At 37.4% G+C, this 25,944-nt stretch overlaps 1 protein-coding gene across 1 annotated transcript in view; it reads right to left on the bottom strand.

The window, feature by feature from the left end:
• The window catches only part of PAWR (pro-apoptotic WT1 regulator), a 73,725-nt gene that overhangs the window by 36,177 nt on the left and 11,604 nt on the right, over nucleotides 1–25,944 (bottom strand). Inside the window, exon 3 of the mRNA XM_071766326.1 lies at nucleotides 626–754. Coding sequence (XP_071622427.1) covers nucleotides 626–754 — 129 coding nt within the window. The remainder of the gene's footprint in view (nucleotides 1–625; nucleotides 755–25,944) is intronic.

Below are 25,944 nucleotides of genomic sequence, written 5' to 3'. Positions count from 1 at the left end.
GAAGGAAAAAGAAGACTGTCTAAACAGACCAAAAAGAGACTGAACACAGGTAGCATAATATGATGAAAGGGTGTATAGACCACAACTGGCAGGGTTTTGAGGGAGGGAGTGCTGCAGGACTAAGTGTAACCTGTGGCAAAGCAATTGGAGAAAAAAAACCAAAAAGGGAAAAGAGCACTGAGGGAAAGGAGTGTTTTCTCTAGGTGTGTGTGCATGTTTCAACACCATAATCAGTAATTAGAAGTTTGTTAACTGACAATAAATTAAATTGGGAAATTAGTTCCCGATTTTAAAAGTTTACCTCCAACTATTGAATTTTATAAAACTCCAAGTATTTTTCACTTGAATCTCCAGAATTTTCTTCCTCTTATCAACTGACTGTTTGGTGGACATCAATACCATCAAACAAGATGTTGTGCTCTCCAAAGCCAGATGCAGTAATGTTGAGTTTAGGGAGTGGGACTGCATACTCTGTTTTTAGTGATGGACAACTCCTGAATTCTATGTTTGTTTCTATACTGTATAATCTACTGGGTATGATCTACTCTTAAGTAGGAGTACAAAGAAGATAGTATGAGTTTAAAAAGAAGCAAAATATAAAAATGATCAAGTATTAAGATCTCACCTGTAGAAAGTATGAGACAGGGGTATCTGCACTGGCACTCTCATTTTGTACTGTATTCTGTTGGGTAATAGCATCCTCCTTCTTCCGCTCCTTCTGCCCTGCTTCATCATCTTCATATTCATCAAGGCTCTAAAACAAAAAATTGTCAGTTACAAGACAGTATTTGGATGTTGCTTCCCATATTCCACAAAAGTTTGATGAAAAGTTTTTTCAAAGTTGGGGTATTTTTCATGCATATTGGTATCTCCAAGTAGAAAGTTTGAAAACTAAATGCTTTCATTTAATCCCCCCTCAAAAAAGAAGTACTTAAACCAAGATCAAACTTGTCAAAACCCTAGGCAATGTTGTCTAAGTTCAGAGTTACTCCCAGTTGAGAGCAGAAGTATGGATTATACCTGAGGTCCATTCCTTTGGAAGGATTTCACAAGCCCGTTTGTCATAAAGTAATAATTTTATCTCTACACAGGAGATTCTGAGGAAGCACAGAGGAGTACTCTTCACTCAGTAAGTCAACTATTTTGACACATCTGCTGAGACTGAAATGTCAGAGTAAATCACCCCTCTTAATTTTGCTTTTCTTTTTTTAGTTTTGTCTTTGAAAATTTTCTATTGATATTTGGTCAATTTTAAACTAGCTGGAGAGACATGAATTATTAATTTACAATAACCTGTAATGTTTCGTTCTTCATACTACGTTCACTGAAATACTGATTCAAAAGGATTAAGTTTCTAAAGCACTGATTGTTGACAGGTAAAAGACAGGGGTATTTTTATTATAAAAATAAAGAATAGGAAAAAAATTATCAGTAACACCACTGCCTCTTTCCTAACCCAAAGCGGTGCTAAGATCAGGGTATTTCACTTTGGACTTTGGATCAGGGTATTTCACTTTTCACCTGTGACTACATCATTCTATTAGTTTAGAATGTAAAATTTACATTAAAACACCCCACAATGTCATGTGTAGAAGACCAGCTTTGAAGTACATGAAGCTCCAAAAAAACCTGACCACAACATCACAAGCTGTTTGCCAGCAGTCTGCATGAGAACAAGAGGTGTGTGAGGCCTAGGTATAAAAACACGGGGAAGTAACCATTCTAAGGTATCAGAAAAATCTTCTAGGTAAATGTGCAAGAGCTTGAGAAAGAACAGAGCTACAAGAAAATGAAGCTGAATGTCAAATTACTTCATGAAAGTTTCTAATGCACAAAACCCAAAATCTCTATTCTGAGGACAGGGTACCAATGATCTCTGTCATCACCTTATCTAAAGGACCATGAAGTGGTCTTTTAAAATAATTATAAATAGAAAAAAATATTTGTTTTGGTTATCCCAAGCCCATTTTTAACAGTTTAAAAAACCCTGTCGTATCACATTCTAGAAGGTGCTCTTTAAATGAACATCTACTAATATAAATTGAAAAGCTTAAAAATTTTGGTAACACTAACTTAAGTCTGTATCCTAATTTATCCCATTATCCTTATAAGCCATTCTGAAGTGACAAAATAAGAAATAATGAGCCACTCCTGAAACAAGAAATGGAGTAATCTTCAAGGAACAAAATTCTTTAAGGAGAAGCATACAGATCCAATTACAATACCCTATGTTAAAAAAAAAAAAAAAAAAAAAAAAAAAAAGAAAAGAAGTTTAATTAGCAACTAAGTAGACAAGTGCTCCTTTCTTCACAAATTCTCTCTTTCAGATACATGCTTCTCCTAAGCTTTCTAGAGACTATCAGCATTCCACAGAAATATTTTTGTCTGACTACAATTACATCCCTGAGGAAGAATGTTACCTCTTCTGACACCTGCTACTAACTATTCTCTTAGCAGTTTTGGACAGGAACAAAATGCCATAATCTGATAGAAAATTTCAAGACAGAAAATTTTAAACTAAGCATTTCCAGTTAGAACTTGCCAGCCATGCCCATTCCCATCCTTCTCCCTTCTTCTTAGGAAGGTCCAGGATCACAATGACTGCAAATCAACACCAAAATGGTATTCAACCACCTAAAATGATTCATGTGCCTGAAGTTGAAGGCTTCCTTCCCAAGCTTAGAACAATTACCAACAGGTTATGTAAATATGTAAACCTAATTTGGAGCACACAACCTGCTTGAAAGGCTACTGAACTCCTGCTCCAGTTACCTTCACTGAAGCAGGCCTCGAGCCAGGTGGGCCCAACACAAATTTGATGGGTAAGAACAACAAAAAAAAGCTGTATTTCATAACTTTTTTTACAGATAAGACAGACGAGTCATGGACTGGTTGATCCTCATTATTTGCAGCCCTTGTGGCACATTTGCCACGGGTCATCAATGCCCACCTGAGACCACTTGTCACTGCCAAGGCCCTGCTGCCCTTTGGCAACATGAAGGTTATGTTTCCAGACATACAGGCATGCACATACCTACATGTACACTAATTTAAACAATGCCCATGAATTGCCTGCTGAGCACAAGTCAGCATGATAATAATATGTAATTTTAAAATTTTACTGCTTTTTACTAAGGTTACTGAGTATTTTGTCTCAATAGCCATTGGCCTTAGTAACGAAAATCCATTTTTCTGGACTGATGACAAAATAAGCTTGCTTATGCAAAATAGTTCATACTCAACATTCTGCTTATGCACCAAACACCTTATGTTCCTCCACCAACTCATATGACTAATTAATGTCATTTACATTCCAAACAAACTTTTAGAGCAATAGAAATCAATAAAAGCAATTTTCAGTTGCTAGATTAATTATTATTGAAAAATTAAACATATCCACATTGTTGTTACACACTTCAAAAAACATTTTCCCTCAAACTGCCCTGCAGCTGAAGCTGCCCGAGCCCACAAGACACTTCAATCAGATGGATTACTGCATTGCTCGCATTGCAGGCTTCTCTCAAATGCCTTCTCTCAAAGCCACTTTGCTTTAAAAACTAGTTTCATGTCATTGAAAAAGACAAATGCAGTAATTACTTTCTCTGTCAACACAGCAGAGAAATAGACTTGTAACCACCGAGGTGTAATTCCGGCCCATTATATAATTCTCCCTTTCCTTTAGCCCTTACCACCCTTTTTAAAATTAGTTTGCTGCTAGGCACATACCATTTGAGATTCTTATTTTTCATTAAAATCATCTGAGTTTTGTACAGCAGATATTCAATGTGACATTCCCACATCTGATCTTAATATAAAGAATCCACAGAAATTCTTTAGGTTTTCTAGCATTTCAGTAAATGTTTGAAGCTTTAGTATAAACATTTTTCTGTAAACCTCTAGTACAGAAAATACAAGCAAAATAAGATGCTTTCAATAGAATCAGACTAATGAAGGAAACAGCCACAAAGATATCCCCGCATTCCAACACACCACCAGCCTGTGGTTTAAGGGGACATGACAACATTCCTAGCCATTCCCTGGGTTGCTGGCTATAAACATTTGTGCAGTGCTAAGAACAAACAAAAATTTTGGAGAGAGTACTTCACGGAATACTTCTATGAAATCGAGCAATTCTTTCCTACAGGCAAAAGACGGGTTTCTGAGGGCACACAAGCTGCTCTCACCACAAGATAGGGTGCCGAGACAAAATGCCACTGTCCCCATCCCCCTTCCTGCACACACTTGCTCTTGCCCTGCAGTTCTGCTGGCCCAGCACATGCTTAAGAGCTTTCTAGTTGCCTTTGTGAAAGGTCTGTCAGGTTAGTTTCAGCACTTTTAATTAGCTCCGTTGATTTTGCCTGAACCTGATGCAAGCCCATTTGAACTATTTATTTTGCAGAACTCCAGGGATGGCTGTGCTGCATAAGCGTTTTGAAAATGATGAGCACTTGAGATAGCAACATATTTAACCAGTGCAGCAAGATCTGCAAGCAGATAAATACTTTCTGTAAAGCCTTGAGTTCAACCTGACAGGGGGCAATAAACTCCACTAAACAAGCACCATCAGCTATCTTGAGGATTGTTCTTTTGGTTGGATTTTTTTTGTTTTTTGTTTTTTTGTTTTTCTTTTTTTTTTTACAAATACAGGATTCTTTTGATTGCCCCAAAGCAACTTTGAACAGCTAAAAAAAATGTAAATCAATTTAACTGCAAGGACATTTCCCATGTTCAGCAAAAGTTCAAAGTGCACAATCACAACTTCATATCAAGATGCTGGAAAAGTGCTAAGGTTTCTATTAAATCTGAACACTTCCTAAAAGCTTTCACAGCAGAAATACAAGACAAGATACTGTCTTGTATTAACTATATTATCAATAACTGACTATAACAACACACATTTTGGGAATCAATGTTATGTTTCCCTCAGCTGATCACTCAAAAGCTTGGAAAAATTAAACACAAGATTAGTATTTTACATATAATTCTCCATAATCATTCATAACTGCAGCCCAAAGAACCAAAGGCTTCCTCCTCTATTTACCATGCACATGTCTGGTGTCTGTAAAGTACCATCTTCCTGCCTCTTTGCACAGTATCAAACCTTTGAATAGCAAGCAAAAATCCCCAGCTCCAATGATTTGGGATTACCTTAAGAATATAATATTTTACTAAAAGAACAGTTTAATTGGAAATATTGCATCTTTTGCACTAGACAAGCCTTTCAACAGGTTTAGCTTCCCTAAGAGCTTATCTTCACTATCTGAAAAACATCCTTATAGAGGTCAAAAGAGCTAGTATTTTCATAGGAACTATCTCAAATTTAGACACAGTTAAAGGTAAGTATTACCCAGTAAAACATTTTGCTTTTATAAGAATACTTGACCTTAGCTGTCACATTATCAGAGTCCAAAAAATGATACTAAACTCAAACACCTTCTCTTGAATGATATTTACACACTTCTGGAAGCCTACGACTCTCAATGGAGTGGTCCAGTATCAACAATTAGTATGACCACAGGCATGGATTTTTAACCCAGGAAAAGAGCAAATGCAGGAATCTTTGGTATCTGAGATCAAAAGAGCCCCTAATGCAGCGCTGGGTCAGTGACCAGCAGGTGGGCCAGAGCACAGCTGATTGCAGCAACAGGATGCACACAGCCCTCACCGCTGTGCCAGCAAAGCAATCCAAAAAGGCATCACTTGGAGATCAGTGAGATGCACATCTTGCTCTACAGAACCCATAGCACTCATGATTATAAGTAATGCTTACATTTTGTTTGAACGCTAACCTTTTCTCACTCATAAAGAGAAATTACAAGTGCCTACCCTGTATCCTAAGCTATATTCCAGAGCACATACAATCTGCAGTCTTTAAATCCGCTTAGAAATGTGTCTGGGGACAAAAACAAAACAAAAGATATTTGTCTGTATTAGAGCAAAATAAAGAATTTAAAGCTCTAAGTAAAACATCAGCTACATCAACATCAGAATGTCAACTATACCTCATTATAATAACAAAAAGCATCTATGTTTGCAGTTTGTTATTCAGCAAAATAGACTGTTTGGACACTACTGTCTTCAAAGATACCACAAGAAAGAGTTCAAAAGTCAAATCTTTAACTTGAACTCACCAAAAAAACCTTTATCACAAGGCTTGTCAAGAATGATTAGAGGAAATGCTCAATTTAACTACTTCACACGCGGTACTAATATTGAAATCAGAGTAAAATGCAAGGGATATATAAGAGAAACTGCAAAAGAGCAGCTATCTAGCATTATTAAAATCCTTCTAGAGAAGGAAAAAAACATAATAAAAAACAGATTTGCAAGCTATCAGAATTAAGAACTAAACTATTCAATACTACACTCAAAGTTAGCATCTTAGAGCCTAACCTAATTGACCACTCCCCTAAGAACAGAAGGACCAGACAGCAGAATTGACTGAAGATCCTTACGCAAAGAAGTCAAACTGCTGATGCCCATTCCATGGGGAAATTACGACTTGAATATAGTAACAATTCATTCAAAAAGAGGTGCCAATGCCTTTCTCATAAAAAAAAAAAAAAAAAAAAAACAACAAGAAAAAGGGCTAAGAGATAAGCAGCCAAATCCTCTTCTTACTGTTGGTATGATCCATGGTCAGTTTTAGCTCACCTGACTTCTAGAACTACAGGGCCCAGGCTTTAGATTCAGCACAGCCATTTGTGCTGGAAGAGTGGAAAAATTCCTCCTATTTTTGCAATTTAGCATGCTGCTCTTCTAACTTCCATGTTCTAATAAAATTAGACAAAACATCTTTTCCCTCTTCTGCTGATGGTTTATATCTGGTGTAACATTAATGAAGACTACATTCTGTACATAGAAATCACTAATAAAGCTGAACATAAACACCTCAAAGTCACAGAAATGTTCCCAGAAATCACACACATGCTTATAAATAAATAAATAAATAAATGAACAAATATAATTTTGCTCTACAATAGCCAGTTGCCAAACCTATCTTTTTAGCATCGTAATTAATGTTCTGAAATTATGCACCCTACCTAATACACAAACCGCTGGTTGAGTAGAAGAAACTTAGTAAAAAAAAGTTTTTCTGTTTCAGCAAGGAGGATAGAGAGAATAGTTGAGAATATTTGCACTATTCGCAGAAGAAAAAGTTCTCAGCTTTCATCATGCCATACATGTTAGGAAACAACAATCACAGATTTCAAGCACTGATGTCTGGAGTAGACAGCACTGATCAAAGCCATGCAGGCAAACAAAGCACATCTGTAGTACTAAAGCCTGAAAGGATAGCAATGCCCAGATAAGATCAAAAAGTTTAAAAGTTGCTGCTGCAGAGAATATTGTATAGAATATTGGGAGAATACCTCAGACCTACAAATTAATCCTAGTGCCAATGCTGTGAAGCTGTTTTTAAGACTGGACTCCTACACTTCTGACAACACACTGCATTTGGAAGGAAAACCTCTTTTTCAGGAGCTCTGTCAACATGTTGGGGTTTTGTTTGTTTTTAAATAAATGCTAATATGAATGTCCAAGGCTTCTGCCAGAAGCCCAGTCCTGATTCTCATAGTGCAATCCCATGTCTTAACAGCATGAAAGTCTTCTGTCACCAAGATTTGTATCCCTGCTTCTTATGGAAAACTGTGCTCTTTTGTCCTCACTTTTTAAGCCACTAGTGACGGAGGGGTGAGGAAAGCTGTTGTTTGTTGTGTGTTCCAGACAGCAATAAATAATATTAAACTATAGATTTGTATCTACAAAATAGGAAAGTTGCACAAGCCTGGTTTTGGATTTTTAACTCAAGTTTGCTAAAAGTGAAAGATGCAGATTAGCTTCCACAGTAATTGAAGGGCTAGACAAAAGCAGGCAAGTTACCCTTCCACCTGAGCAGTTAGCACTGTATAGATAGCCCTGAAGGAGCTCAGCAGGTGTCTGATTCTTCCCATTCAAAGGCTCCCTGAGGAACTGAGGGAACTACGGGAACTACAGCACTGACTTCAGAGAAGGCGTGGGAGACTGCAAGCACTGTGGGAAAGCATCATGGAAAGATATGTAGCTGATGCCTGGTGAGAGGGAGCTAACTCAAGTAAACTCAGATTGCAGCAGCAAAAATAAGCAAGCAAAGGACACATCTGCTTCTATCAGTCTAAGAAGCAGAATTAAGCTTTATGTATCTTTTGTGGCCCTCCCTCTGTCACTGTCAGAACGATCTGCCTAATTTCACCCACATCACTTGAGCAGGCTAATAATTTTACCTGGTAATTTTGCATACCAAGTCTAAGAAAGTGCTGGACACGCTCCACTCTGAGAAGACAAGGATGCCTAGGACTTCAGGATGGAAGCTTGCAGACAGACAAGACATCACCACTTACAAGTGGTGACACTCACAAGCATTTCATGTGCACCCCACAGAACAGTAGCAGCAGGTTCAAGCACATTAGTATAGCAGTAACATTTGCACATGGTGGCCTCAGAACAGAGAAGAACATGAAGAGACACAAACCAAATCAATCTAAGTGTGAGGGAATGTAGCATAGTACTGTAACAGGAGAAATGAATCACATCATACAGTTGGTTCAAAACATCTGTACTCACTGGGATCTTACAATACTGTAACTTACTGCATAACAGAGGGATGGTATCTCTGCAGCAAATCAAACCAGAATAAAGCAGGGGAAATGCTGGATAAATGAAAGCTTATATTCGCAGCTGCAGAAAAAGTTTGTACAAAAAAAAAGCAGCTTTCCATTAGTGTTTCTTTAATTGTGGAGTTATTGATACAGTTTCATGTTGGGTTTTTTTTGGTTTTGGTTTGGTTTGGTTTGGTTTTAGCTATAGAGTTTCTTGCATACAATATAGCACAAGTCGTGGCCAGAAATTCAGCAACCAAGTTCTTTGCATGGCAACAGATTTACCTTTTCTGGCCAGACAGCTCAAGGAAATCATTGTTTTCAGCTTCTAAGCCATTTGCTACTCAGATTCATAATATCAACTATATCATGCATTTCTAAACTGTGAAATAGGAATACGGGGTAAAGTCCTCTTTTCTGAAGTACTTGGAAATCTACCCATTTAAGATGCTCAGGAAACTGTGAAATGCTAACGTGGACCTGGCTCTGCTGCAGACCCAAGGCGCTGGCAAAGGGTGTCCCTTGCTGAGGCACAAAATAAAAGGGCTCTGGCACCCCTCCCCCCTTTTCTATTGAGTGTAAAGAGAGCAGGAGGTTAAGGCTGATACACAAATTAACATGCGTCGTCTTCTCCATGGTAACTCTTCACACGCGTGGTTTTTCGTAGACCAAACTGCAGTAAACACAAGGTACTTCAAGCTTTACCATCCCCCAGTGAAAGAAAGGTAAACAATTTTACATATCCCGTAGGTATGAGGGGGGTGGAATCATTCACAGCGTTACCATGGAGCAGCCCTGAGCCATTCAAGTCTCCCAACCCGACAGCCTTTCACTCCGACCAAAGAGAAGAGGAATTAGCATGAGCTGACAACGCTGAAGATGGGATTCAGAACTTAATTCATCTCATGCACTAACTCATCACAGCCAAAGGATGGCTTCTAAAGCATGGAAAAAAAAAATGCTTGTAAGAATCTTCATGACAAAATAAACTTTCAAATATAAAACGATGCTCCTGTAGGAGGTCTTGCTGTTGTTAAGGGAGGAGGGGAGAGAGGGGAGGAGAAGAACAATGCAAGCCCAAAAGCCAACAACACCAAAACAAATTCCCCACCCATTGCTACAACTGCACTACAACACAAGCCACGGGAACGCAGGCAAGGAAGTATCCCAGCACTCAGGACTGACGACTCTGCTGTTCACGTTATTAAAACGTGCTTTTAATTTCTCAGACTACAAGCTAAAGCCTGTAATAATGACTTTTGGAAAACAGAAGGCTGAGTGAGCATCTGAGGGTGAAAAGGAATGTTTTCACAGGCGCAGTTAGTAAATACCACTGGCTCCTGCAGACATACTTCCTAAAATGGAAATTAACATTGCTTTAGGTTAGAAAAAAAGCCTTGACACAATAGAGGTGATAGGCTGGCTATTAACCTTCAAGCACCTGCACTACAAGACACAAAAATGAGTAGAATGCTTCATATATATAAATCACTTTTTGTTTAAAACATATTTAAAACTCTTCCCCTCCACTGCCTCCTGATTCTTGTCTGTAGATTTGGAAGAGCAAGGAATCCAAGTCTCTCAAATACTACTAAAACATTGTGGAAATTTTTAAAAGTCTCTCTGTATATCTATGACTAATTGTGTGAGGGCAGTAGAAAAATTAAAGAAAGTAAAACACACCAGATAGGATCACAGAGAATCGGAACTGAACCTTCACCCTAAAGTTGAGCCAAACTTTACTTGGACGCTGAAATAACTCTGCATTGCTTTGATTTTATTTTTACTTCCTATTTTTTATTTTCACATGGCCCCCCGAAATTGCTTTTTCCAGCCAAGAAAACAAAACTTCTCCCTCCTAGCAAATTTAACAGCATGACAGACAGCTGAGGCTCCAAAACAGCTTCATTTAGCCATACTCTTAACTCTCCTTCTTTCCCCCTCCTGCCCTCGGGCATCTGTCAGGCATTCCTCTTGTCTCACCTCTCCTGACTCTGGCAAGCCATGTTAGGGTAACTCACTAGCAGAAAGATACTTCTACACAAGTCTATAAAATTGTCTTTGTACACCTTGGTCTCGCTAACCACAGGATCAAACGGGTGCCAGGATCAGATCAGGCAGCTCAGGTAACAGCAAGGATCCAAAGCAGCCTGAACGTGGAAAAGGTTAAACTGTCACAAAATTAACACCTCAGCAATTCAAACCAAAGAAATACCAAATGATCCATCTAAAAACATATACTAGCGTGGAACAATATTGATTATTTTGGGATATTAATAATCTCCCCAACGGTAGTAAGTATCATCTATTTTTAAGGGAAAACAGACTACTGATTCACATTTCAGACATGTGTCAGCTCTGACACACGGCCAAGGTGTTTTGAACCTGCAGGTTGTTTGGGCTTCAGAACACTTTTCTGATTGTAATCTGTACAGCTGCTATTACTCCAAGTTAGCAACAGGAGGACTGCTACAGAGCTGCAGAGCTCACCCATCCAACCACTGAAGTTTCAATACTGTGCCACTTCACAGAATAGCCCTGTGTTACGGCTCCTAAGGAGCCAAGGACAATAGATTAACAGCTAGCTTCTTAATTAATTAATTAACAGCTTCTTACAGCTTGGGTCCAGAGGTAGTTGTGCCATTGTAACTAAAAGAAAAGTGGAACACAAATATAAATTAGCAGGGTGGAGAGACAAGACAAGATGGACCTCTTAACCTGTCTTTTCCACTACAAACAGAATAAATTCACAAATACCTACAGACTGGTCAAATCATCCTGAGTTCTGCACGGCCCATTCTTGTGTCCTGGCACAATGTTCACCTGTGCAGGAACTGATCCCACCGTAAATTAATTCATCAGAACCCAAGTGTTAACCACTGACCTGTCACTTCCCCTATTATAAAAACAGGTGTCTAGACACCACAAAAGTGACAGCACAAGGATCCACAAGACCTGGCCTTATGAAATTTCTATCAAACTACACCCTTGGCACAGATAAGCAAAAATGTCAATAAAGCATGTATACCTTGTATACATAGCATTCCCCTCATCAGTAATTTCTCCTGCTAACATATGCAAGTAATTTTAGAAAGAAATATCCCTTGAAATCAAGATAAAAAGACCATAAACACAGATATTACACTATGCCCTCTGTACTAGGGTTTTGGCATTCTCTCCTTACTGTTTTAAGTAAAATTTTCCAAATTTTTTAAAAAATTAACTTATCTTTCCTAAAACAATTAGAAAACCATTCACACTTCCATGATTTTTTTTCCACTTCTGACATGGATTTGTAGTAAGATAAAATGAAGTTATTGTTAATCAAGCTGTAGTAGTGTAGTCTGTCCTAGGATCTCTTCTGGATATGAATCTGAAAATGTGAAACAGCTAGGTTAACATCTGGCTTTTTTATATATATAATGGAGTATCTTATTAGATGGAATTTGGATAATAAAAGGGTGTAATTTTCTTTTATAGGTGCTTTTCAGTGTATGGTTTGTGCTTGAAGACTGTTTTTAAAACACGTGAAGGAATACATCCATGCCTTGTCATATCAAACACTCACAAAGGCTCTCAGTCATTCAACATTGATATGAAATGCTGTAAGAAAGGATTTCTCCCAGAAGTCCAGTTAACATTAAAAACAACTTATTGGGTCAGTGACAGCAAAAAATCACCTTGCAAACAGGAATAAGACTGATTCACTCAAGGATGTCACTGAACCTAGTAAGACTTAGTTGCAAAAGCATCAACTACATTACACCAGGAAAACCCCAAAACACGAAAGAAAAAGCCACACACACACACACAAAAATGCAAACAAGCAAACAAACAAACAAAAAAATCCAAAAAACAAAGGCATAGAGCAGTCTGCCTAGGAACACAATCTTCATCATTGGAGATTTTAAAGAACATACCAAAGTCAGATAAATGTCAGGAATAAAACAGGTACAAGGATCCTGTAGCGACAAAATGACAAACTAGATGAGTCTTCAAGTTTCCCTGCAGTCTTACTTTCTAGTATTTAATAACAATAAACTCCTTGCAGGAAAAACTGTACTGGTGGCACATAACAGTAACAAATTGCACCAAGAACATATTTCTACCCACCAACCTTCACACATACATCCCACATAAAACAACTGCACACAGCTGCACAGCAAACACTAAGGAGCAAGCATAAGAAGCAGGGGAATTCTGCTATCACACCATCAAGCACATAGGGAATCACAGCACTCTGGCTCTTCACTGAAAGCATGGGCACACACATCAAGAACTCCCTAAGCAGGATATTGCTCCAATCTGGGAAAGTAACAGTACTAAAAAAGAAAAACAAAAAGGTTTCTCTACACCCGCTTTGCTATCAAAACATGTTCCCACTCATCCCTGCCGCAAAAGGATGATGGGATGTTGGAATGTTCCCCTCAGGACAACTGCTCATACAAGATTTTGATGCTCAGATTATCAGTTCTTAAATGACATTTTTCCCCTCTTGACCTTATCCAATTGTCTGCACCATAGTATTAATTTCAGTTTATTGAGTCTACTGAAAAAACTGTGACCCATATCCATTTTCCTTGCTTGTTAGTCGAAATTACTACCTTTATTATACCCTCTGGCTTCCTATTAACACAAGTTACTCACATGAAGACCACAATAGAATTCTGTGATGAAGGTCTCACAGATCCATTTAAAATCCTAGAAAAAAAATCTGCTAAACTGCACTGTCTGGTCTTTAGTCAAGAGACTTAAATAAAATAGATCTCTCACTAATTTACCAGGAACTGACACCTACACAGCTAGCATCTGCTGATCTAAACTTATGCTCTTGGATTTGCTTTTTTAATCACAATCATAATTATATTCAAATCCTCCAAAAAAATTCTCCAGTATTCTAAGGCTTAGAAATCAGTGCTACTGGAGACACTACTTCGGTCAACTGCTTTGTGTGCAAGTTATCTGGACATGCCCACTTCCAGATGTTTATCCCTAACTAGAGATGAAAAAACTCCCTGGAAAATCATCTTTTGACATGAATACTTAATCCTGTTTCCACCAGACAGAAAGTAGGTAGTTCTTGAACATGTAATCCTAATGGCAGCTCTCCTTAAGGTAACATGACAATACCAGTCCAACCATAAAGACAAAACAACATCACACAGATTTGACCACATACGTATTTGAGGAAAAAACAGCACATTTAGTCAGACAGAATCCTCCAGATGAAATGTAGCACTTGGCCACAGCCATGCTACCAGACCTCTGAACTGGAAGAACTTAAAGTATCCAAACCTACAATTTGAAACAAACCCCTTATTTTGCACTGCAATGGACTAACAGCCCACCCACCACCAGTAACCCTACCTTAAGTGAGAAAGGCAAACATGGGTCACAAAATCAATTCCTAACATAACCTGATGGCTGACTGAAGCCCAAGGCTAAAGCTTGACAGGAAGCAGTCAGTCCCCTGTGGATCTCTCTTAGCAGACGAATGCAGCTTCTCTTGCACACAGGACAGGTCCATTCTAACCCACAGTGGTCACAGTTCTCAGAGTACTTCTCATGTACTTCTCTGCACTTTCAGAGGAATGAGTGGAAACATCGGGGATTTGACTACACAGGCACTGACACATTGTTTATTTATAGTCTTTCAAAAAATGGGACAAAAATAATATTTTTTTTTCTTTTTAATCAATCCAACAGTTTGCTTTATTTATTACACTCCTACAATGCTTTATTTTGTGGGTTTTTTCAAATGCCACCCCCCACTGAGCTGCCCTACTGGCAAAGCTAACCACACAGAGCTTTTAGTTATTCAGCAGTGCAGGCAAAACATTTACCTGTATTTCCCACAAAGTACATGCACTATTATGGTCTTCTTAAAGCCAAAACGTTCACAGAAGTATTTGTAAAGAATGTGTCTTTTTACACACAACTTTCAACTGGTCTCTGAGACCCAAAAGGGTCTCAAGGATATTGTGCATTCCTAGAAGGATTTAAATGAGTTTGCTGCAGAACAAAACCTGGGTTACGGATAGTAACTTGGATACAGTCACACGTACCAAAAAAAAAAAAAAAAAACAAACCCAACAAAAACCAACAAAAAACCAACCACATTCTCATCATACTGGATCTTTTCCTTGAAAACACAACTATCAACATGCAAAATCCATTTTAATAAGATAACTTGGGGTGGTTTTTTAAGTGAAAAATACTCATTGCAATACTTTTTCTAGACCAAATTAAATCTGTTTGTACTTCTCAAAACTATTATGGAATCTAACTTTGTAAAATCCTTTGATATTTGAAGTTGAAGATGCAAGTTTCAAACTGATATTTGAACACATAATTTTATATTAAGGAATTGCACATCTCAATTTTTAAATGCAATTTCTGGGTTTTTTTAATTAGGATTTGACACGCGTTTGTCTTAAAATAAATTCTCATTTATTCACTCCATCTGATTTTCCCCCTTAGCCTATCAGTAAGGCATCAAAATAAAAACAGGCCTTGCCAGAAAAAAGAAACTTAAAACAGTTCCATTAAACCAAGTCCTCTCAGCATTCAGTTCCCATCTTCTAGGGGATCTTCATATACATGATAATTAGCTTCCTGAAAGGCTGAGGCTTAAATGTCATTTCTTTGTGTTGTAAATTCTACTTATTCATAGTAAATAAATTAGTGATACTCTTTTATTGCTTAAAGCAATGCAGAAGCTTGAAGTAATCATACAACTGGCAAAAATTACTGGTTCCCAAAAAAGGAAGTAAAACTTCATTCTTCACATTCCAGTAGACTTAAAAAGGGCTCCATGAAAACTAACGGGGAAAGGGCCAGTGACCTAGAACTTTACTCGTGGTCTGAAACTATTAATGAAGTCTGAAGAATAAAGAGTAATGGGTATTCAAAATCCAACCCCTGTGATGTAGCAGGAGAATGAATAAGCTGTGCTCTAATTTACTCTGACATGCAGCACATCATGGCTGCAGAAGCAGCAAGTTAGAACAGACCATCTTTCAAGAGTCACATTCTTGGGAAATGGCTGATTCCTGGAGATTCTCACATGACCTTTAGTTTAATAGCAAAATGGCTTGGGTTTTGTTTGTTTGTTTTTTTAATCAAACAATATGACACAAGTCATAAAAAAAGAAAGGGAGCTGCTGCTAGTGGAGAACATCTTCAGCTTCACTTGAGAAGACCATAAAATCAGATGGATTTTATGACTGCTCTAACATTACTATTGAACACTATTGAGCCTTATACCATCCATAAATGGTACATTGAGAATGTCACATTTATTCACTACTGGCACACAGAACCAACCTACATGTGTCCCTTCAGAATCTCCCTCAAAGCTGTCAGAGACTTTTAGGCATCTCAATAACCAGTTCTTGTTCCCTTGCACGAACTTTACTGATAAATTAAAATAGAATATTGACAAGTATTAAGATGACAAAATTCATTAAACTTTACCCAAGTTGTTTTGGGGCTCCACAACTATATCAAGCACTTTATTCATGCGAACAGCCATTCCACACCATTCTGACTGAAGCAAGTGCAGATTGTATTGCCCAAATCTAAGTTTAATATCAGGATGATTAAGGAGTCAAATCAAAGCATGGACCTTATCTGAAACCCAGAAACCTTTCCACCAGAATGTATATACTTAGGGATTCATATTAGGATTCATACTAGGGAAGCTAAAAAAAACCAGAACAAAACACACCCCACAATTCTTTGAACACATAATTTAATTTGGCTTTCTGAAGAGAAACCAAGGGAATAGAACACTCTTGAAAACACCAAGCTAAGTGATGCTTCACAAAGAGTAGCATCATTCAACTTCCAAAACCTACTCACTAAGCAGTTCATTCTATCTCTGAACATTAGTTAAAACTTTTAAGAAAGAACAAATATTTTTCTTAAAATGCTGTAGTACGTATCTTTTGTTATCAGCACAAAGGCAGCAAATAACTTGTATCAAAACATACACTATCAGAACAATCAAGATATTCAAATGAAGTGGAAAAGTTATGGTATTTTTCTACTGGTCAGAATAGACATTTAACACTGTTTTCACATTCAAATTTAGGACTAAACTAAGTATGTGCATTCCATTATTCACAAAGATTATAAGTCTCCTAGATGGCTGCTGCAACCACTAGCAGAATTCTTTAAAATACTAGAAATATGTGAATACGTATCTATCCAAATAAACACTGACTATTTTTGTTACTAGAAATACATCTTTGGTTAGCAATTAAAATGCTTCAGCTGAAAGAATGAGGAACAACCTAAAAAAATATTCCCTAATTTGAATTCCTGTATTGGACATATCCTTTCTGGATCCATCTTTATTCCATCTTTGAGAAAGCTATTGACTTAATTAAGCTTCCTATGCCTCTGAAAAAACTGGAAAGAAAACAATCTGAGAAAAATGTAAACTAGCTTCTGAGCTGTTTTTTGTACCTCAATGTAATTTTTTTTGTTTCTTTTTTCCTTAAAACCAACTAAACAAACAAACAACATCAACCAAAACCAACACCAAAACCCCAAACAAAATAGCTGTCTGGTGTGCTTCTGATGACCAGTAACTCCAACAAGGACAACCAACAAAATGAAATAAAGAAATTTTTCTCAGATACACTTCTGCTCACCAACAAGAAGGGAAAGAAGAAGAACCAACAAAAATAATAAATAATGTGTTATAGTCCCCTTATTCACATGAAAACATGACTACAAAACTGGAGTAATTTCTGAAATGAGGGAAACAAGTGAACAAAAGGAAAAGAAGCCATGGAGAGTCTATAGAGCAAGAGCATATGAAGAAGAAAAGGGCTTTTTTAATCTGCTGAAGCAGCAGCCAAGGAGCAATTTATTAGCAATACAGAACTATGTGGAGGTTAGTTAGGAAGATGATGGAGCTGGGCTCCTTTCAAAAGCAGCAGAAGATACACCAAAGGGTACAAAATTCATCTGGTGGACACATTTCAGTGAAAAGGGGAAGTACAGTACTGTGTCAGCCTACTCAGATAGACCCTAGGACCTTCATCTTTAGAGGTTTTCAAGTCTCAGCAAGACAAAGCCACTGAAAGGACTGCTCCAAGACTTTAAGCCAACATTTTAACCTCCCTTTAACCAACATTTCTATGCATTTACAGAATCAGTGGGATTTTTTTTTTTTTTTTTTTTTTTTTTTTTTTTTTTTTTTTTTTTTTTTTTTTTGATGCTCTGGGCCTTATTTCCCCCAGGACTGGAAATCTCAAGGTTTATTTGTCTTACATTTGGGCAACAGCTGAGATTAACACTTTCTCCCTAAGACGATTCAAGCAAAATGTTCTGTGATTCCAAGCTCTGTGCAAAGAGTGGTTCAAGCACAAACCCAAAGATGCATCTAAAAAACCATGCAGAGGCAATTTGGCAAAAAAAAAAAAAAAATCCAGGCAAACAAATAATGAGATGCATTTGCTAAGATTTATGTGTAGAAAAGTTCTCCTAAAATATACAAAGAAAAAGCTTTCAAAAGTAAAATTTTCTGGTTCTGAAACACCCAACTGATATGTTCCATCCTTGGCCTAGTTCTCTTTGACATCTTTATCAATGACTAAGATGCAGGATTGGAAGGAAAAAAAACCCAAAGCATTTTGCTATCCTCATGAGGGGAAGAGATGGACTGGCACTGATTTCTTAACTTCTGTGACCAAAGACAGGACTTGGGGAAAGGGTAAGAAACTGAATCAGGGGAGGCTTAGGTTAGATATTAGGGAAAGGTTTTTCACTCAGAGGGCAGATGAGCAGTGGAACAAGCTCCCCAGGGAACTGGTCACAGCACCAAGCCTGCCTGAGTTCAAGAAGTGTTTGGATGGTGAACCCAGGCACTTGGTGTGATTCTGTAGCCTACACAGGGACAGAAGTTGGACTTGATGATCCTGATGGGTCCCTTCCAACTGGACATATTCTATGATTCTGAGAACAGAGAGAGATGGACAGTTTAAAATGCACACACTCTATCTGAATAGATGTATTTCTTCTGTAAGATCTGCTTAATAAGTTTCTCATCTCCAGAAAGTGAGCTGCCCTATCCAAAGGTTTCTTTGGGCTGTTCTTTATTTTTGGTTCTTTATTGTTCCAACTATTAGTCTACTGGCTACATTTACAGTCAAATCACAACAAATGACAAAGATCATGTACTGAGCAAGGAGTTCTGAATGCACCAAATTCAGTGAAGGTCAGGTTACAATGGATTTGCAATCTGATGATTCACTAAAATCAGATCAAAGCTGACAAACTCAGAAATCTCCCTCCTTGGCATGTTATTTTCTAGTGATGCATTCACTTACATTACATTTACTTCTGTTGCATACTGGGTCTCCTTTTCATGACCTTCCTCATGGAATCTGTAAGAGCTTCATTACTACAAAGAGCTACAGCTATTACTACAACTTCACTACTACAAAGATTTAAGGAAAAGAACTGGGATGGGTGGTTTAAAAATTAAAGAGGAAAATCAACCACAAGATATTACTTTTACCACTGCTTTCCCAACAAAGAAATTAATTACCAACCCATATACCTGGCAACCCCAATCATTAAAAGGTAAGAGAAAACATCCATGCTTTTCACCCAGATACTCTACCAATCCCATTCTTTGTGTAAAGTTTAGTGAGAAGTCAAGGGGGACACACATGCAGCCTTTATTCATTTTGCATGGCACTGAAATAACCCCAGTGAAGGCCATGAAAAAGGTATACTGGATATATAAGTCCAACTGTCTGTCTTTCCAGTAAGACCAAACTCCATAATTAAACAACCTACACTGATTATGATTTCACATCCATTTTTCCTTCTGATTTTGAAAGGCAGCTTTCCTAGGTTCCTGAGCAGGACTTCAGAGGAAAGGTGATACAAATAAATAGAATACAAATATGACTCCTACACACCTTCATAAACTGGATTTGTCTACAAGACGTCCTGTTTAGTGAACTCCAAAAGGTGCCAACCACTGTTAAATTAATTTAATTTTTGTAACAATTATTCTATAATGCATATTGGGCCAACTATATTTAATTATAAGGTAACTGCTCAGGATTATTTTCCCAAATGCCCACTTAGACAGTAAAGAACTGTTGGTTGAAAAAAAACAAAACACCTGCAGTCAATAATTACAGTAAGCAGTAGATGTACTGACAAAGGCAGATCTATGCCATAAAATAACCAATAGTAAGTATTTTATCAAAATTAGTAACCAAAGACAAAAAAAATTATAATCTTTGACCAAATCATAGCAGCATAAAATAAAATTGGCAAAGCCTGTCTTGGGAATCAAGGCTGCCTTCAAAATAAGGGTAATTAAAAGTGCATACTTCCTGGTGTATTTTCATTTTATTCACTTCTCAAAACAAACTGCACTTAGCCTAGCACACATTGACACCTGGAAGTGATGTGCAAATTCCTGTTACAGTACTCTACCAGCAGGTACAGCACCGTGATTTCCAGTGTGTTGGCTTCACAACACTTTTTCCCCCTCACCACTTTCACTCCCAGGATGACTATCAGGGTTTTTTTTTTATGGAGACTAACCTGGCAGTTTTCAAATGTCTGAAATGGTTAAGCTGACAATGCCAACTCCTTCTGCCTCATTACAGGCACATTTAATTATCTTTAAACATGAGCTAAGGCTTTTTTTTTTTCTTAAAAAAAAAAAAAAAACAACTAAAAATTCTCCACTTTGCTTTGTAGTTATCCTTCCAAATACTTAAAACAGCTGAGTGGGAGTTGCTCCTTCTTATCATCTTTGGCTGAGGTTGTGATGATGTTGCTGACAACATACCAACAATGTAAGTCACTTCAACAGAGAAGCAAGTTTGAATGTAACATGAATTTGTGGAGTGAATTCGTGATAAGTTCTTGGATCAACTGACAGCAGCAGCAGCAACCTGGCCAGGTATCAGCAAGAACTGACTGCCACACTGCTACCTTCAAGTCCATTACACCCTAAAAATCAAGGAATTCAATCCAACTGCTATGTATAAAACATTAGACCAACAGATGGAATATTTAGAAAATGGGATTACATTCTAAAAAGAGCCTTCCAGAGAGAAATGGCTTTTTATGAAGCTCATAAAAATAAATCCACCTTTCAAGGACGGTTACATCTTTTGAAGAGGATTGATTGGCCTTGAATGTAAAAAGCACTCATCTATAAACTCATTAAAATTATAAGCAGCAAATGCATTTGAGCAGAAAATAAGCACATTCTTGAAATTATTCCCAATTAAAAAAACCAAACCAAAACAAAAAACAACCAACCAAACATCCATTATTACACTTTCACCTATTTACAATGCAGATTTTCAAAGTTCTTAAACATTTTCAAAGGTTTTAAAACATTTGTGCAAAAATAAGTGTAATAAAAAAATCCCAAGCAATGGCAAATGTTTAATTTCTTGAAAACCAACCCACTTTGCAACTAATAAATTGATTTTTAATTTAAAAGAAAAATCCACACGCATTTTTTCATCCCAATGCTACCAGTTCCATAATCCCTTGTAACACTTTGTTCTGTGTGAAATGTATTAAAATCTCTCCAAAATACCCCCCTCCCTCTTGCCACATTCCCCTCTTCCCCCTCCTCCCATTTTCAGCTAATACTTTGACATTACTGGCCTCACTAAACTCAATCCTGCAAATTCCTGACATTCATGTCTTCTTAATCTGAAAAGTAACTTGAGGAGATGGTTAACATTTGACCTTTGCTCTACCTCAGACATACCTGCAGACAAAAAAAAAAAAAGTCCAAAGGCACGCAATATGCATTCACAGTCTGAAAGAATGTTCTATTTTAAAGGTCCCAGAACAGAGTCTTTAAAAAACCCAACCCATTAAAACTCACGGTCGTTTAATAAAAATTCCCCTAGAAGCAGAGTTTTGCATAAATATAATCTCATACTAAGAATAAAGATCTAAAGCAATGAGTAAGAAATAATTCCTTAAGAGTATCCACCCAACAGTCACAGTAAATGTAAGAATTAAATGGCTACGGCATTAATGGAAAACAGTTGGTCTCATTTAATTAAACTATGGCAGATAATGAGCAACAATAAATCATACATTGATTACAGGAGTAGACACACCACCTAACAGGCTACTGAAAAATTAGTCAAAAACAAATTACTAAACCAAGGGGGAGATCAGGTTAGGAGACAATCAGAAACAATACTTCTGCAAAAAGAAAAGCTATCTGCTTGCTCTCAATGAAGCCAGTCAAAGATTCAAATATACCTTCTTCTGCCCTTTCTTTCTCCTTTAAGAAGCTTTAAAACTGAAACAAAAGATTATTCTAGCTTTTTATCCACCTTCATGTTTTCCTTCATTATACACAAACGAAAAGAGTAAGGACTCGTGAGGCTTGCCAGCTGCACTTTAAATGGGTTACTCTTCATTCCCCTCAGTGGTTTTTTTGTTGTTGCACTATTCTGGGAAAAAGATTACTACAAATTAAATCAAATCAATTATCAATGAGAAATGTACTGATATCACAGACTTTTTACCTCAAATGAACTTTTTTGGGCATATAGGCTTCACATTCTTACTCCTTTAAATTACTGATGCATTGTACTGTCAGTATCTGGCAGTGCCAGAATTTTGAGGGAAGAAAGAAAATAAAGGATTGGAATACCAGGAATGAACATGATTGTTTAATGAGCCAGTGCCTCTCTGCTAGGAGATAGTCCCCATTTGCAGTTGTCTCTATTGGCTTCAGGCATTTTGTTTGTCATACCCTTCAGGCATGACTGAACATGCCATTTTGAGATCGTTCTTGTTAAATAAAACCTGCAGCTGAAACTGATAAGGGGATGTCCTCTTACAGACATGATGCATGACACCTAAAATTTTAATCAAGTGCTTAAAAGTAAAAAGTTAAAAATGAGGTGAACAATTTTCTTTTAAGAAATTTTCACTTTCACTCACAATTTCACTTCAAATCAGGCTCTACCAGCAGCTCCTAACTCATTAAAACACTGACAAAAAAAAAAAAAACAACAGAATTTTCTGAAAGCAAAATATTTTGAGGTACAGATTGCCATAACTACAAGCCAAGTAAACTGTGGAAACTTAGTTTTCAAACAAGCTTTCTCTATATGTTAAGAAAAGGAGCAGACAGAACATATTACTTAAAGGCTTCTTTGGAAGGGCTGCTTATCACAGAAGAAATGTGCCCTTCCTTGTATCCATAACAGATACAAAGCCAAGGCCCTCCAAATCAAATCAGCAGCCCTTATTTTAGGTCAAGCCAAGCTGTAGAGCCAGCTTCAGATACAGGGGGCTATCCATATGCACAAACATCTGTGACCCACCACCGAATTCTTTAGGCTTCTTTGCCCAGACAGGCTGCTTCCCACCTCACCCAGTCCATCCCTCCAGGCCCTTTTTAGCATATTTGGCTCCCCAGGGCAGTACCAGTTCCTCCTCTAAACTCACTTCTTACATCCAGTCATCTGTGGTGTTCATAAGGTCCAAAGGACCAAAGGAGGGCAACTAGGCTGGTGAAGGGACTCCAGCACAGATCCTATGAGGAGAGGCTGAGGGAGCTGGGGGTGTTCAGCCTGGAGAAGAGGAGGCTCAGGGGAGACCTCATCACTCTCTACAACTCCCTGAAAGGAGGGTGTAGCCAGGTGGGGGTTGGTCTCTTTTCCCAGGCAACTCTCAGCAAGACAAGAGGGCACGGTCTCAAGTTGTGCCAGGGGAGGCTTAGGTTGGACATTAGAAAGAATTTCTTTACTGAGAGGGTGATCAAGCATTGGAATGGGTTGCCCGGGGAAGTGGTGGATTCTCCATCCCTGGAGATATTTAAAAAGAGACTGGATGTGGCACTCAGTGCCATGGTCTGGGAACTGCAGTGGTAGTGGATCAAGGGTTGGACTTGATGATCTCTGAGGTCCCTTCCAACCCAGCCAGTTCTGTGATTCTATAATGCAAGGCTTATTTCATTATTCTCTTGTAAGATTCTGCCCCCACATTTCATTAGTCTTTGTCTACATTCATGTTGATGACTAAAAGTTACCTGCATTTTAAGAATGAATTTGTCATGTTGGATGTTCTGAATTAATTATTTAAATACCAATGTCAGCAATATCTAAGCAGCACTTAGAAAGAAATTAAAAACAATTTATTTCTCAAGCTTTTCTTTAGACACAAATCCTAATGGTAAAAAACACAGGACCCCTTGCCCACAATACTGTGATATCTGGGAGAATAATTCATTATTTATTAGTGCAGTTTCCTAATAAAGTGTTCAAGTGGAAGAACCATTCCTGCACAAGAGAAAAATCTGAGTTCAGAAAGTTGGATAAAAGTAATTATAATGAAAAAAAAAAAAACAATTCAGAAATAGGGGAAAATATTCTACAGGTTGTACTTTCCTTTTGCTAATTAGTAACTTTTCATACTGACAAAATATTAGTCCAACAATAGATCCTGATTCATACAATCTATCCAAACTTCAACCAGAATCCTTCAACCAGAGCCAATGACTGTGGTAAAACAATCAATGAGAAGGATTTTAGCTTTTGCTTCAGATTTAGGTTACTACACTAAGTATTCATTATATAAATGCTAGCAGTTCAATTTCTTAAATCCATGGGGGAATAAAGAGGTACATTTTAAATACTGGTTCTTATAAACACAACCAAGCTAATTTTCACCGTTTATGTTGGATTCACATACATTTATGTCTGTAACATGTTTTCCATTTCAGAACCTGTAATTAAAAACACTGTATACACTAGACTGGAAAACTATTTTCTTTCTCCCTTCTTAACACCCAAATTCTGCCACTCTACTTTCTTTGCCATGAGCCCAATTCTGTTCCTCCAGTATAAGTTTTGTCTGTCACATACTCATTTAGGAAGTTATTTTTGAAAAATAAAGAAAAAATTCATTTATTTAGTTATCTAGATTTAAAGTACTTAATGCTTATTGATTGGAAGCTAGCCTGTTTTCTTTCCAGGATTCTTCAAAAACGTTTCTCTCAGAATTATGAAGAAACCCAAAAGGCTCTACAAACACCATAGGCCTCACAGGCAAGCAGGAGCACTGGATACACCATGCAGTCAACATACAAAAAACAACAAAAGCAAATTAAGATGAAATGTGTCAATAAATAACACATGAGAAAATCATATAGGAAACACCACCAAAAAAAAAAAAAACAGTTTTCATTATGTTAGGTTATTGACTAAACAGTTCTGAAGTCCTCACAGCAAAGGGAATTTAATCTACTCTAATCTTATATTTCTTCATTTTATTTACTATGGTAAATAAAGTATAATGAGTAATGAAGGCAGTAATGAAGCCAAAAACATGGGCTTGAGCTCATTTAGTAGCTTTTAGTTTGCCTGCTAATAAATCCTGTTACAATTACTTCCTTGGGTAAATAATCCATTCTATACCTCTGTTTATTAAGCTACTTATTATTTAACATGTTCATCAGTTCTCTATAAACAGTGCAACCTATAGCCCTAACTGAGAAGAAAATACACAAAACTGGCTCTTCTGAACTGTGTCTAAAGTTAGACAACATTCCTTATCATCCACATTTTTAATTATCAGAACATTTGTAATCTTTGGCAAAGTTCTGTAACATATTAAGGGATACCTACATCTTGAATTTATCCTTCAGTTCAGGCTTTTTCATTGTTTACTACAACTTCAGCTATCTTATTTATTTATTTATTTAAAGAACCCAAAGAAATACAAAGATTTTTTTTCCAGGCATATTTTAAAGGGACAAAAATGTGGCTTCTGGTATAACCTTACCATTTCATCCTGCTAAAGTGGTACAAAAACCTATTATTTGTAATATTGAGGCTTTCAAACTAAGACCTATGACACACAAACCTCAGGCACACAAATTAGTGCAAAATCCGTGCTGATCTAAAAACACGGCTGCGCTTACACAATGTGGTGGCAAGTGCACAATGTGCACTACACACACTCTTGGAAGTGGGAAGCAACACTGACACCCAGAAAGAAGTCTGAGAGTCAGCTTGAACATCACTGAATCCCATTGTGCCTTTCTCAGTACTTCTAGAGTCAGGTTAGGTCAGCATGAGTGATTAACCACAAGCTCAGCAGTGCACGAGCACCATCACAGTGCCCCCAAATCAACCCATGTGGAACCTCAAAGCAGAACAACAACAATCCACACAACCTAACCTAATAAGCTGTAACAGCTTATAAAAAGCTGTAAGGATGTCTACACTCATTATAATGGAACAGATAATTAACAGATAGCTTACAA

Source organism: Heliangelus exortis, chromosome 1, assembly GCF_036169615.1.
Source record: "Heliangelus exortis chromosome 1, bHelExo1.hap1, whole genome shotgun sequence".
NCBI classification, from domain to species: Eukaryota; Metazoa; Chordata; class Aves; order Apodiformes; family Trochilidae; genus Heliangelus; species Heliangelus exortis.
Note: the sequence above shows the minus strand (reverse complement) of the source record. Positions and strands in the feature narration are given on the sequence as shown.